A 15,192-nucleotide genomic window follows, 5' to 3' on the forward strand; every position below is an offset into this window, starting at 1 on the left:
CTGTTTGCCCAATGTAGATGAACGACTTTTAGGTCTGTTTAGAAATAATAGTTTTATGTTTGTATAACCAAGCAGTAATTTGGCGCTGAACTTTGTAATGATCGTTCCTAGCATTTTGGAATGGTTGCTATAATAAGTGAAGCTTTATTATTGGGAGAGATGGTAATGTCCTCAGCCTTCATTGATCCACACTGAGAATCCCTGAGCAGGGGGAAAACATGAGGGCCAATATACCCTTGATTCATTTTTAATGAGCCCAGGTCTTTGTTCCACACTGCTATTTCAAGACAGATTCACAGTCAACACATTTAAGATCATGTTCAGCTTTTGTCTCGTTTATTCTGGTGGCGCTAGACTACTCATCAGCAATGGACAGGGTGAAATTAAAAGCTATCTAGTAATTGCTAGAATGTGAAGTTATAGAACGATTTGACAATATGTCATGCGTACGGTGCCCATGTTATGACAGCCTCATTCTGTTGTGGCTAGATCGAAGACTGCGAGCTGCCAGTCATTCGCAGTTTTATCAAGGATTTAGTAATCCAGCCATGACTGCTGTGCTTGCTCTGGTACAAATCAGCAAAAGCAATACATCATAGGCCAAGCTGCGTGTGAGGAAATCCAATTCTGAAAATAGAAGTCATGAAGCAAGAACAAAATAACAATTGTTTTGCCTGTATGGAACCCTGTGGAAAAACAAAGGAAGGACTGATAGATAGTGAAGCAGAGATAGAATGGCCATAGGGCAGTTCTTGGAAAGGCCAGATGGGCTAGTCTAAATTGGGGGTTTTGCACATAATTATCATTATTTGGCTAATAATTAGCCATTTCTGGTCCCAGTCAGCCCCTGTAGTGAAGTACTTTGGATGCCACTGTGATCTCCACTATGGGAGTCACCAGCAGCACCACTACTTACCCTTCCAATGCCCATTCAGCACCAACAGAGAAGGGGAATGACATACCCAAAAACAAGCAGATCAGGTACTGAAATGTTCAGTTGGTGACTCATAGATCAGGGTTGTCATTTCCCTAATTTCTAAATAAAGTAGATTGAATATTATCTTTACCATAATTGGGCATCTAAATATGTAATCATTACCATCAATTTATGCATATGATTTTACAGTGCTTGGTGATTTAAAATATCATCAAAATAAACAAATACATATTTCTATTTGAATGCTATATTTAACCAGGGAAGTCACATTGACATATTTTAAAGGGAACCTGAACATGCATGTGGATATAGTGTGGTATTTGTCCCTTTCACAATGTTATAATATGCTGTGCAAATCTCTATTTTTGTGAGGGCTTCGTTTGAGATCTCTCCACTGCAGTCACTCCAACTCCAGTGCTCTTTGTTCACGGTGATGCTGCTGTAGTACTGCACCTTGCAAATGTGTTGAGTGGCCAATCATATTTGTGCTTCTTGTCCCGTAGGAAACGTGTTGGTGTGAAACCGCTCGTACTGGCACCGGAAGGGCATGTGTGCCGTGTACACTCGCAACTGTAGAGGTCCCCCTTTTTCAGCGGGCTGCGCGCACAGCTATTGCACCCGCTTTTTATCCTGTGTAAAGAGGAGAGAGTGAGGGGGAATACGTACGGATCCTGCACGACCGCAGACATGTATCCTCCGTGATGTGTAGCGCAAGGCAACTCTAAGATACCGGTGTTCTGCGAGAAACAATGAAAATGTGCGGCTCTTTCTGAATGAGCACAAGGACATGTGTGATATGCGTTGTAGCCTACCTATAGACCAAAATCATTCGCACTATTCCAATTTCCTTAAGATTTGAGGGCACAGGTATATGACTTAAACTCATTTTAGGGAAGAAAGAAGACGTCGTGTTCTGCTGCTTTTTGTGGAATTTTCGCTCCAGCTGAGAGTCGTGATGTCTGGCTCATTTCCCACATTGTTCCTGGGTAAGTTCAGTGCATGAGCCACGCGCCGTTATATTAATTAAATAAGAATGTGCAAAAGTGTAGCGCAATCCATGTTATCCGTAAACTAGCATAGTAGCCTATGCTTTATTCTGGGTTTATAGCAATGTAGATGATAGGTATTGTAATCAAAATATTCTTTTACAATGCAGTCGCAGTTTAAAGATGTGTTAAAGATCTCCCCATTGCAAGAACCTTTCCATCCATCCCAAGCATATCTAAAAAGTTAACTATTGTGTTTTTTGAAGCTCATTCAAATGAATGATAAATAATGTGGCCTCGACAATCATTACGAAGTCGCTTTACATTTGCGTATTCATGAGTTCATGCATGTTCAAGTTGCCCTAAGGTTGATTATGAGCGTCCAACAGGTATTTTGAACACACCTTAAAATGTATATAGCTAGGCCTATTGTGTTTTTAGGCTTTTTTAAAGCTTATGTTGCCAATACAAGGTGATGAAGAAACAACTTGGAAAGATACCACAACTTATTACCATCAGGTAGTCTATTGGGGATCTAATAGCCTAGCTTACAGGTAATTGCATTACAGGTATTAGGATCATAAACATATTAGGTCTTATACTTCCTCATTTGGTAGACTATTGTTTATTATAGGAGTTATACATTCTATATTCATTGTTTCAGTTGATGAGTGTGTGTCAGGAAGCCTGTGTGTCGCATGGGGAAATAATAACTGTGCCAGCCAATATTGTAGATGTATCATTCAATTGTTGACAACATGACAATTTTGTTTGTTATAATTGTGATTTTGAGTTTGTTCTTTGGTAAATGTATAGTCCTATCAAAGTATTGGCTTAGACTATTTTAATGACTTCCCATTAAACACACCACATAATTTCAATGTGGAAATGTGGCTAATATTTGGTTGAGATGTTGATCAATCCAGCCATGACTGCTGTGCTCTCTCTGGTACATATCAGCAAAAGCAATACATCATAGGCCAAGCTGCGTGTGAGGAAATCCAATTCTGAAAATAGAAGTCACGAAGCAAGAATAAAATAACAATTGTATTGCCTGCATGGAACCCCTGTGGAATAACAAAGGATGGACTGATAGATAGTGAAGCAGAGAAAGAATGGCCATAGGGCAGTTCTGACCAAGGCCAGATGGGCTGGTCCATTTTAGCCCAGCGGGCCAGTCTAAATTGGGGGTTTTGCACATAATTATCATTATTTGGCTAATAATTAGCCATTTCTGGTCCCAGTCAGCCCCTGTAGTGAAGTACTTTGGATGCCACTGTGATCTCCACTATGGGAGTCACCAGCAGCACCACTACTTACCCTTCCAATGCCCATTCAGCACCAACAGAGAAGGGGAATGACATACCCAAAAACAAGCAGATCAGGTACTGAAATGTTCAGTTGGTGACTCATAGATCAGGGTTGTCATTTCCCTAATTTCTAAATAAAGTAGATTGAATATTATCTTTACCATAATTGGGCATCTAAATATGTAATCATTATCATCAATTTATGCATATGATTTTACAGTGCTTGGTGATTTAAAATATCATCAAAATAAACAAATACATATTTCTATTTGAATGCTATATTTAACCAGGGAAGTCACATTGACATATTTTAAAGGGAACCTGAACATGCATGTGGATATAGTGTGGTATTTGTCCCTTTCACAATGTTATAATATGCTGTGCAAATCTCTATTTTTGTGAGGGCTTCGTTTGAGATCTCTCCACTGCAGTCACTCCAACTCCAGTGCTCTTTGTTCACGGTGATGCTGCTGTAGTACTGCACCTTGCAAATGTGTTGTGGCCAATCATATTTGTGCTTCTTGTCCCGTAGGAAACGTGTTGGTGTGAAACCGCTCGTACTGGCACCGGAAGGGCATGTGTGCCGTGTACACTCGCAACTGTAGAGGTCCCCCTTTTTCAGCGGGCTGCGCGCACAGCTATTGCACCCGCTTTTTATCCTGTGTAAAGAGGAGAGAGTGAGGGGGAATACGTACGGATCTCTAAGATACCGGGTGTTCTGCGAGAAAAAGTATGAGATTTCAACCTTTCAAAAAGACAGCAATAAGTTTGTTGATTTCCCAATGTGTTATCATTATGCTTTCAACCATCTAAAGCACAACCAAATTCAAATGGAAATACAATGTCAGATTTTTTGGTTTCATTGTCATCAAAATGTGTTTTCACTTTCAACCATTTAAAAGCGCACCAAAGTTCAAATTGGAATATGACAGATATGTTGTATTTATAAAACAACTTAATGTGTTATCACTATGCTACATCTAATAGCACAACCAAATGACCTGGATTACAGTTGAGATTACATTAAAAGTACATGTGTAGCGTGGTTCGTTCTGCGTTGTGTAATTCTTAATGAAGACGCTGCCACAACTGATGGTCTGCTCGTTGAAATCTTTTTATTTGCCCTGCACACGAAGAGACAACACACACGTTACCCTTGGTGCAGTCACAGCTCTCCGGCACCTTGCTAGCCGAGGGTCAGGCAAAAGAGAACGATAAAGTGGTATGGGGATACAGATAACCCGCGATGGGCCAAACCAAAATATACAAAACTTTTACAATCACTTGTATGTACAATATTGGTATGAAAAAGTGTTTGTACACCAAATAAAAACATTAGCTATGCAGCTGTAATTAAATAAAAAAATACACTGAATTATTATTATTATTACCAGATTATTAACATCCCCTCTTGACCTGGCCTATTTGAATTGGTCCTTGTGTGCAATTTGGTGCGTAATCTAGGGGAACAACATCACACTGCTACATTCACCCCCACTGTTTTACACTAGATTATAGACCCAAAACAAAACACATTACCTCAAAGGTAACAAAGCAAAGAAAGAAAAAAAATTCACACCCACAGGGCGACAGAGTAACCCAGTGTAGTCCCTTAATTCTAGACCCACAAATGGTCGATCAGCTGAAAAGCTATCCCGCGAAGGATTAGGAAAAATAAGGGGTAGCTAATCCCTTATTCAACCGTATACGAAAAATGCCATATACATTTTATGCCGATGGACTACACACAAAGTTACATGAATTGTCAAATATATTAGACAAACCCACAAATCATTCTAAGACATGCTTAGATTTCCTACATTCCTACAAAAGAAAAGGTAGGCAATATCCTACCGTCACTGAGAAAACAAGAACTGTTTCATTTCCTGTGTAGACATAGTTTGGATTAACCTATCCACTGGCTTAATAAGTCTACCCAGTCTAGTCCGAACACCCTCACCCACAAACCTAGCAGGAATGTCACAGACAGCACTAACCCTGCTCAGAGGTCTAACCTCAGGATGGGGAGTACTACAGATCCGCATCTCCGGAGCCAGCACACTTTCAGTTACCGACTCAACACTAGTAGTGTCAGACGACTGATCAGAATCCTGGTAGATTGTCACAGACCACACTGACGAAGCATCTTCAACCAAGGTAACATCATCCACACTGAATGGAGTTTCGCAATCAGAACTCTTGTAGGCTTCGGGGATATCTCTCTGGTCCACTTCTGCTGAGCACACCTCACTTAAGGGGACTTCATACGGTTGTTCCACCTCACTTCCATCAGCCGGGACTTCACCATCCTCTTGGAGTATCCTCCCAGAAGACTCAGGAAGGCCTGCTACCCAGTGGACAGTCCTGGCGTCACTCCCATCCATTTGGCTGGACATTGCAGACATCTCAGAGATCACGTCACCACTCGATAGAGATCCGTGACCCTCAGGTTCCTCCCACGAAGGTAAAGGCAGAAAGTTGACTGGCATAATCAGGTTCCTATGCACAGTTTTGATGCGTCCAGTGGTAGGGTGTTGGATACGATATGTGTTCAGTGAGCTGTTCTTTGCAACCACTATGTACACCACACTCTCCCAGCGATCAGCCAGTTTCTTCTTGCCCCTCTCCCCCTTGTTAGCAAGTAGAACTCTATCTCCCTTCTGCACCGAGTGACCCTTAGACCGTCTGTTGTAGACCTCGGCTTGTCTCTTTTGTTGCTTACTGGCATGCTGCTGGGCCAATGTCATGGCCTCTCTCAGATCCTCACCCAGAGACTGGACATACTTATCCACATCTACTGTGTCCCCATCCAACAGCACACTTTCAAACATAACATCTACCGGCAACCTAGGGGTGCGTCCGAACATCAAGAAGAAGGGTGGAAACCCAGTAGTCTCATGAACAGTGCAGTTATAGGAGAATGTCAATGTGTTCAACATCTGAGGCCATTTAGCCTTAGACCTAGCTGGCAGAGCTCTAATCATCCCACCCAGTGTGCGATTCAGACGTTCTGCTTGACCGTTACCCATGGGATGATAAGGTGTGGTGTGGGACTTTTCAACACCAGATAACTGAAGTAATTCTGCAATAAGTAAACTCTCGAAGTTTGCACCCCTGTCAGAATGGATGCAATCAGCGAACCCATAAATGCAGAAGAAATTATTCCAGAGAACACGAGCAACAGTCTTAGCAGACTGGTTTGGACATGGATACGCACAGGCCAGCTTAGTAAAGTGATCAGTCACTACTAACACATCAATAGACTTGTTGTTTGAATCTTCGGCAGTCCAGAAATCAATACACACAAGTTCTAAAGGTGCCGTTGTCACAATGGAGACAAGTGGGGCTCTCGCTTCAGGCTCAGGTGCTTTACTCAACACACATCTCTTACAGTGGGCCACATATTCCTTGACATCCTTCTCCATAGATTCCCAGTAAAACCGCTGTCTCGTGAGCCACAATGTGCGCTGCTGACCCTGATGACCAGCATCATCATGAACTCCCTTCAACACAAGGCCTCTCAAAGACACAGGTACGACATACTGGAATATTTTCTTCTTACTCACTGGGTGTTTTGAGACACGATACAGAATCCCTAACCGCGTGGTGAGTTTCCCCCACTGTCTTAGAGTATAAACTGTTTCTTTAGCTTCAAAGACTCGCTCTCTCCTAGATGGGCGCCGGCCTCTATCTACAAAGAACATTACTCTGCTGATGATAGGATCCAGTGACTGGTTATCATACAGCTCCTTGTGTGTAAGGACAGGTAAAGGGCTCTGACCCATGGACATCAACTTCTCAAGGTGCTGCACATGTGAAACGGACCTCACTGTGGCACCATCATCCCATCGGCGATGGGCTTGAAGGACAGCAGACACCTCTTCACAGGAAACCAACCCACTGACATCGTCTCCAGCTCTACTCAACTCACTCCCAGGAGCCATAGACGTTCCACAGCCAGCCTCGGGCTGCTCACAGGAGAGACGGAACATGTCTTGTACATCATCCAGTCGAAGACCTCTGGCTTCCTCCAGCAGGACATCATATGGAATTCTTGTCAGTCGGTGCAGAACTTTGGGGCGGACAAATGGCTCTCTGCTCAAAGCATCAGCAACGACATTCTTGGGCCCTGGTATGTACTGGATATCAAAATCAAAAGGTGCCAGCTTTGCAACCCATCTCTGCTCACATGCATCAAGTCTCGGCTTTGTAAGAATATATTTGAGTGGATTGTTGTCGGTCCACACCGTAAACTTATGCCCTCGCAGCCAATGGCTGAACTTATCATGAATGGCCCATTTCATGGCTAGAAATTCCAGCCGGTGAGCAGGATACTTGGATTGTGCATGATTAAGAGATTTACTAGCAAAAGCTATTGGCCTGGCTATGGCCTTCCCATCTTGCACTTGGGATAGTACCGCTCCCAAACCACTAGTAGATGCATCAACAGAAAGCAAAAATGGCTGAGAAAAATCTGGATGAGCCAGCAGTGCCTGGTCAACTAGTGCTGCTTTCAAAGCTTCAAAAGCGAGTTGACACTCGGCAGTCCAGTCTGCAGCAGTGAGCCTGCGAGAGGGACCAGGCCTCTTTCTGCCCTTGCCTCTCCTAGGCTTCTTCTGACCTGTAGTCAGCTGAAACAATGGCCTAGCAACCATGGAACAATTCTCAATGTAGTGTTGATAGTATACTACCATACCAAGGAAAGAACGGATTTTGCTAGGAGACGGAGTGACACCATCAGCTTCCATCATCTCACTCTCAGTCACATTCAAAATGGTTTGAATCTTAGCAGGATCAGTGGCTACGCCCTCCTGAGAAATGATGTGGCCCAAAAACTTAACAGACCTCCTCAAAAACTTGCACTTAGACGGAGACAGTTTAAGATTGTGCTCCTGCAACCGCTGGAAAACCATCTCAAGTCTCTGCAGACTCTCTTCCTCCGTCTTAGCAAAAACCATCAGATCATCCAAATAGCAAAGGAGACTTAGAAAGTTTTGGTCCCCAAAGATGGTCAGCATCATTCTCATAAACGTAGCCGGGCTGTTGCAAAGGCCCTGAGGCAAACGATTGTACTCGTGCAGACCTAAAGGAGAGGAAAAGGCAGTGTATTTCTTATCCTCTTCATGCAGTGGCACATTGTAGTACCCTGATGTCAAGTCCATTGTGCTGAAGAAGGCATTACCTCCCAGCGCCGCCAGTACATCAGCCTGATGAGGCAGGGGATGAGCATCCTTCACTGTGCGGGCGTTTAACCACCTAAAGTCAGTACATAGACGCAAGTCCCCATTCTTTTTCCATACCAGCACCAATGGTGAGGCATACTCGCTGCTGGATTTTCTGACGATTTCCTTTTCCTCCATATCATCCAGTGTTTCCCTGAGTTTTTGGTAATCAGCTGGAGAAAGCCTACGATAAGGTAATCGAAATGGGCGGTCATCAGTCAGCCGTATGCGATGGCAGAACTCTTTTGCCTCTCCACAATCCAGGCTATGTCTAGAGAACACCGTGTCATACTTCTCAATTAAACCGACAAGTTTGTCTTTCCAGAACTGTGAGACTGGACACTCCTCAACCGACAGGCCTTGAAGTCCAAGATTGCTCAGTGTACTGTTTCCATTAACTACACTGCCATCAACTGAACTCTTGGCTGTAAGACTGCCATGTGAGCTGTCACATTGTGCTTTTGCCACGTTCTGGTAAGCAGCTTTCTGCTTGACATCATCAAAATCCTCCAATGCAATACAAGGGTACACATCTGCCACTTTAGCATTTCGTCTCAGGGTAACTGGCGAAGTTGTTGGATTCACAATCTTCACAGGGAGCCATCCATCCCCCCACAGAGGCGTAACTACTCTCCCTACTAGTATGTGTCGATTCACACAACGAGACGTGCTGGGTTCGACAACAACAGTACTGCCCACAGAGAGTTTTGTCTTTGGGGGTAAGCGGCCCCACACAAGATGCTCACTCATGGGTTGGAGCGTTACTGCCCTCTTCAACTTAATGGTGCCCACTTTATCTGGGATGGAGTCTCCTCTCCATCTCTCCAGATTTGATAGGAGACGCAGGAACTGGCTGTCCTCACACTGTCCAGAGGGACCTGGCGTACCCACCACCTGCCAGTAGCTGTCATTTGATTTGAACTGTCTAATCAGAGACTTCAACACGTTAGTGCCAACAATGAGTTCATCAACCTGCCCATCTACAATCAGCACTGGGACTACATAACTGAAGCCATAAAGCTGTAGTTTCAAGTCACACATGCCCACTGGGCTAGTTTGCGTCCCACCACAACCCACCAGTATGATGTCTGAAGGAGCTAGAAAGTTCCCCTCTACCACTCCTGCCTCCCTCAACCGAGGTACAATATCTGCGCGCAGAGTAGTAGCCATGGACCCACTATCTAACATCCCCTTCAGCTCAACTTTATCCTGTACTAGCACGGTGGTGTAAAACAAACTGTCATTCTGAGAAATTCTCATTGTGTTCTGAAAAATTACTGTGTTGTTCTTGGGTACTGACTCACAAAAATAAGAATAAACAGATTGGATATCATCATCAGTGGAGGAAAAATTAGACTGCCTCACATTGCCCTCCTCAGAATGGAGACTTTCTAGTTTTCCTGAGACCTGCCAGTCTGCCCACATACAGGGCTCTTTCGCTTCCCAGTCTCACTACAGTCAAAGCTCATGTGGCCAGGAGAGAAGCACTTGAAACACAGCTGGTGCATCTGACAGTGAGCTTTGGTCCAGTGATTAGTGCTTCCACAGACAGCGCACTCACGCTCACGTTTGGGGAACTGTTTACGGGGCCCTCTGTTCACAGACTGAGTATTGCTGACAAGAGCCTTCTCTAGCATACTCAAAACCTTCTCTAATGTCCCACCCTCAGATACAGATTGGGCCTGTTCTGGTTCACGGCCACATCGAGAAAAAGATGACACATTAGGTCTGCTCTCAGGATCCACTTCCTCCTGGGGGGAGTCGAAGACAGCAGCCACCTGCTGTGAAAGTTGTGTTCTACATGCTTTACGCTCCCTTAACAGTTCATCCAAACGATCCTGTACCTCACTGGCTGTCCAGTCACGAAGGGGTTTGCATTTGAACACTTGGGCCAACTCTTTATCAGGACAGTTACGTACAAACATGACTGCCAACTCTGAGCACTGATTGGGCAAGGTTCTACCCTCACTTACAAGGTACTGTTCAGCTGCTTCTGCAGCTTTGTTAAGCCTAATCCAGAAATCTAGTGGACCCTCATTAGCATATGGTCTCATTGAATAGAAGTCAGCTAATGGCATACCTGAGTAGACAGTATCCCCAAAGTGTTGCTTGAGAACACTGAACACTGCCTTAACATCTGTGACAACAGGGTTGTTACGCATCCAGACTTTGGTCACATCCCGTGCCCTCCCCATGAGCCTAGACATCACCTCCCCAACATTCTCAGACCCAGTGTAACCCCTCTTCTCTAGGTAGACTCCCATTAGCTCCTCCCACTCCAGGACAGAGTACTTATCTGAGCCATCACCCCTGAAGAAAGGTGGAGCACTAACCTCTGACTTCACAACCAGATTCAGCTTGGACGCATCAATTAAAGTTGACCCACATTGTTGAGGCAGGGGAAACTGCTGGGATTGGTCAGGGGAATGGGCAGGAGAAAGACTTGAAGCCCCAGGCTGCAGTAAACTCGCTCTGATAGATTCTCCTATCTCTGAACCAATCTGCTTAATAAGGTCACTAAGCTGACTCGGTGTCCCATTATTACTGAGGACTGGGGACAATGGTACATCAAGAGACAGAGGTGGGATACCCTGGTCAGGTGGAGTAAACAGCCTACCCCTCCCAGTGCTTGTAAACTCAGGACTAGCAGCCACTCTACTCCCAGGAGCTGACTGTACCAATGGTGTAAATGCATGGACACCCCTCCCTCTACCCACACTAACCACACCAAAATCCCCAGCATAACTCATCTTATGGACTTGAGAGTCTTCCATGGCTCAATAGAGAACTAAACTACAATGTAATTTACTGCATACAAATACAAAAAAAAATGCAATAAACAAATTCCCTCAAAACATGCAAATAAACGCCAATACAATTATCTAGTGAATATGCTACATTCACCTTCACTATTTACAGTATACATTCACTTATAGCAAACTATCAACAAGTGCGCATGCGCGGGTCGCGCATCTCCTCCACATGCACAGCTCCGGTGGTCAGCTTGAGCTAACCAGTCGGCAGGTCGCGGCACCAGTTTGTAGCGTGGTTCGTTCTGCGTTGTGTAATTCTTAATGAAGACGCTGCCACAACTGATGGTCTGCTCGTTGAAATCTTTTTATTTGCCCTGCACACGAAGAGACAACACACACGTTACCCTTGGTGCAGTCACAGCTCTCCGGCACCTTGCTAGCCGAGGGTCAGGCAAAAGAGAACGATAAAGTGGTATGGGGATACAGATAACCCGCGATGGGCCAAACCAAAATATACAAAACTTTTACAATCACTTGTATGTACAATATTGGTATGAAAAAGTGTTTGTACACCAAATAAAAACATTAGCTATGCAGCTGTAATTAAATAAAAAAATACACTGAATTATTATTATTATTACCAGATTATTAACATCCCCTCTTGACCTGGCCTATTTGAATTGGTCCTTGTGTGCAATTTGGTGCGTAATCTAGGGGAACAACATCACACTGCTACACATGCAAGTGACCAATGTTGTTCAAGATTCTGCGCAGAATATTACAGCAATTGTGAAGATCTCACAGACCTGCGACCTATGTATGCTATATTGAATATGAACACTTTCTATGATTACATAAGAAAACATGTACAGTGCCTTCAATAATTATTCATACCCCTTGACTTATTCCACATTTTGTTGTTACAGCCTGAAATCAAAATGGATTAAATAAAAATAAAAAAAACGTGTAAAAATGTAACCTTTATTTAACTGGGCAAGTCAGTTATGAACAAATTCTTATTTACAATGACGGCCTACCAGGGGAACTGCCTTGTTCAGGGGCAGAATGACAGATTTTGCAGAATGACAGATTTTTACCTTGTCAGCTCGGGGATTCGATCCAGCGCTCTAACCACTAGCCTAACTGCCGCCCCAAATGGATTTCATCTTTCACTCATCTACGCACAGTCTTTTGCAAATGTCTTGAAAATGAATTGGAGAAACATCTAATTTACAGAAGTATTCACACCCCTGAGTCAATACTTTGTAGAAGCACCTTTGGCGGCGATTAAAGCTTTGAGTCGTCTTGGGTATGTATGTATCAGTTTTGCACCTGGATTTGGGGATTTTCTCCCATTTTTCCTTGCAGATTTTATCAAGCTCGGTTAAGTTAGATGGGGAGTGGTGGTAAACAGCAATCTTAAAGTCTTTCCACAGATTTTCATTAGGATTCAACGCTGGGCTTTGGCTTGGCCACTCAAGGACTTTGATATTCTTGTTCTGAAGCCATTCCAGCATTATTTGGCTGTATGCTTGGGGTCATTGTCCCGGAACGTAAATCTTTACCCCAGCCTAAAGTAATTTGCACTCTGAAGCAGGTTCTCATTAAGGATTTGTCTGTATTCGGCTCCATTCATTGTTCCCTCTATCCTTACCAGTCTCCCAGTCCCTGCCGCTGAAAAGCATCCCTACAGCATGATTGTGCCACCATAATGAATCACGGTAGGGATGGTGTTAGACGGGTGTGAGCTGTCCTGGATTTCGCCAGACATAGCGCTTTGCATTCAGACTAAATAGTAAACATTTTTTCTCATCAGACCACATCATCTTTTGCCTTATGGTCTCTGAGTCTTTCATGTGCATTTTTGCAAACTCCAGGCGTGCTTTCATGTGCCTTTTTCTCAGGAGTGGCTTCCGTCTGGCCACTCTCCCATAAAGCCCAGATTGGTGAAGTGCTGTACAGACTGCTGTCCTTCTGGCAGGTCCTCCCATCTCAGCCAAGGAACTGTGTAGTTCTATCAGAGTGGTCATTGTGTTCTTGGTCACGTCCCTGAACAAGATCCTTTTTGCCCGGTTGCCAAGTTTGGTCGGACGGACAGTTCTTGGCAGAGTCTGGGGAGTTCCATATTTTTGCAATTTCCCAATGATGGAGACCACTGTGCTTTTGGAAACTTTCAACACACTACCAATTGTTTTATACCCTTCCCCAGATATATGCCTCATCACAATTCTATCTCGGGGATCTACGGGCAGTTCCTTTGACTGCATGGTATAGTTTCTGCTCTGACATGCTCTGTCAACTGTGGGACGTTACAGACAGGTCAGTTCCTTTCTAAATCATGTCCAAACAATTTGAATTGGTTACAGGTGGACTCCAAGTTGTAGTGACATCTCAAGGATGATCAAAGGAAATTGGCACTGGGAGAAAAGGGTCAATATCAGGGGATATATAGTATACATCATTTTATTAGATATAAGCAGTAGACATGATCTAGATATGCATGTCCTTAATTTCATATATGGAGCTAGGATATACTCCGTAATGGGATAGTTTCTACATACATCCAATCAGGACCTCAGAAATCTCCCTGCTACCATATGAGTCCAGGGAGATATCTGGGGTGAGATACGTTTATGAAACGCACCTGATGTGCGTGCACCTGCTTAGGTATTTGTAGAATATTCTAACTCTGGAAAGGGTATGTGTCAACATGCTGCCTTTATACCTAAGCATGAACGAATCCACATATTTTCAGAAATTCTCAACAAATGCATTATTTCAATAGATATCCTTACATGATATGTAATATTCATCCTCGTATGTCTGATCAACTGATCTAAATCCGACTCATGATCAATGTCCAGCGTCCAAATTATTTTACCTTAGGCGCCGAAAATCATCGGGCTTCTTCACATGGAGGTGACAGATCTGAGCACACATTTACACCATATACAGTAGTAGGTTACAAGGCAAACGTTGTCATATTTAATCCAAGTTGCTATTTCCAAGGTGGATCTCTGCGATTTCTGTAAATAAAATGGCAGTTTTGGAGCAGTGGCTTCTTCCTTACTGAGCGGCCTTTCAGGTTATGTCGATATAGGACTCGTTTTACTGTGGATATAGATACTTTTGTACCTGTTTCCTCCAGCATCTTCACAAGGTCCTTTGCTGATGTTCTGGGATTTATTAGCACTTTTTGCACCAAAGTACGTTCATCTCTACGAGACAGAACGCATCTCCTTCCTGAGCGGTATGGCGGTTGCGTGGTCCCATGGTGTTTATACTTGCATACTATTGTTTATAAAGATGAATGTGGTACCTTCAGGCATTTGGAAATTGCTCCCAAGGATGAACCAGACTTGTGGAGGTCTACAGTTTTTTTTCTGAGGTCTTGGCTGATTTATTTAGATTTTCCCATGGAGGCACTGAGTTTGAAGGTAGGCGTTGAAAAACATCTACAGTTATACCTCCAATTGACTCAAATTATGTCAATTAGCCTATCAGAAGCTTCTAAAGCCATGACATAATTTCCTGGAATTTTCCAAGCTGTTTCAAGGCACAGTCAACTAACTTAGTGTATGTAAACTTATGACCCACTGGAATTGTGATGCAGTGAATTATAATCTGTCTGTAAACAATTATTGAAAAAATTACTTGTGTCATGCACAAAGTGGATGTCCTAACCAACTTGCCAAAACTATAGTTTGTTCACAAGACATTTGTGGAGTTGAAAAACGAGTTTTAATGACTCCAACCTAAGTGTATGTAAAATTCTGACTTCATCTGTATGTGTGATATTCGGAGTAATCCCAATGTCATATATGTCTAAAGGACACATCTGGATTCAGAATTTTTCAGGATATGGTGCATATCGACAAAACTCTAAATATGCATTGAAAATGGTCTGTGTTCTCTAGAACAGTGGTTCCCAAACTTTTTATTGTCCCGTACTGCTTCAATCATTCAACCTCCAGCTGCGTACCC

General features: G+C 43.5%; 1 protein-coding gene across 4 annotated transcripts in view; it reads left to right on the forward strand.

Moving 5' to 3' along the window:
* Positions 1–829: 829 nt before the first annotated feature.
* The window catches only part of LOC129868161 (CXADR-like membrane protein), a 136,087-nt gene continuing 121,724 nt past the window's right edge, over positions 830–15,192 (forward strand). For 2 of the 4 annotated variants that reach the window (XM_055941861.1, XM_055941863.1), the window contains exons 1-2: positions 830–1,923; positions 3,766–3,963. Coding sequence is in view for 1 of the 4 variants with exons in the window: in XM_055941860.1 (XP_055797835.1) it covers positions 1,893–1,923 (31 nt within the window). In the remaining 3 variants the exon portion in view is untranslated. The remainder of the gene's footprint in view (positions 1,924–3,765; positions 3,964–15,192) is intronic. The other 2 variants (XM_055941862.1, XM_055941860.1) reach the window with 2 other exon arrangements.

Source organism: Salvelinus fontinalis, chromosome 13, assembly GCF_029448725.1.
Source record: "Salvelinus fontinalis isolate EN_2023a chromosome 13, ASM2944872v1, whole genome shotgun sequence".
NCBI classification, from domain to species: domain Eukaryota; kingdom Metazoa; phylum Chordata; class Actinopteri; order Salmoniformes; family Salmonidae; genus Salvelinus; species Salvelinus fontinalis.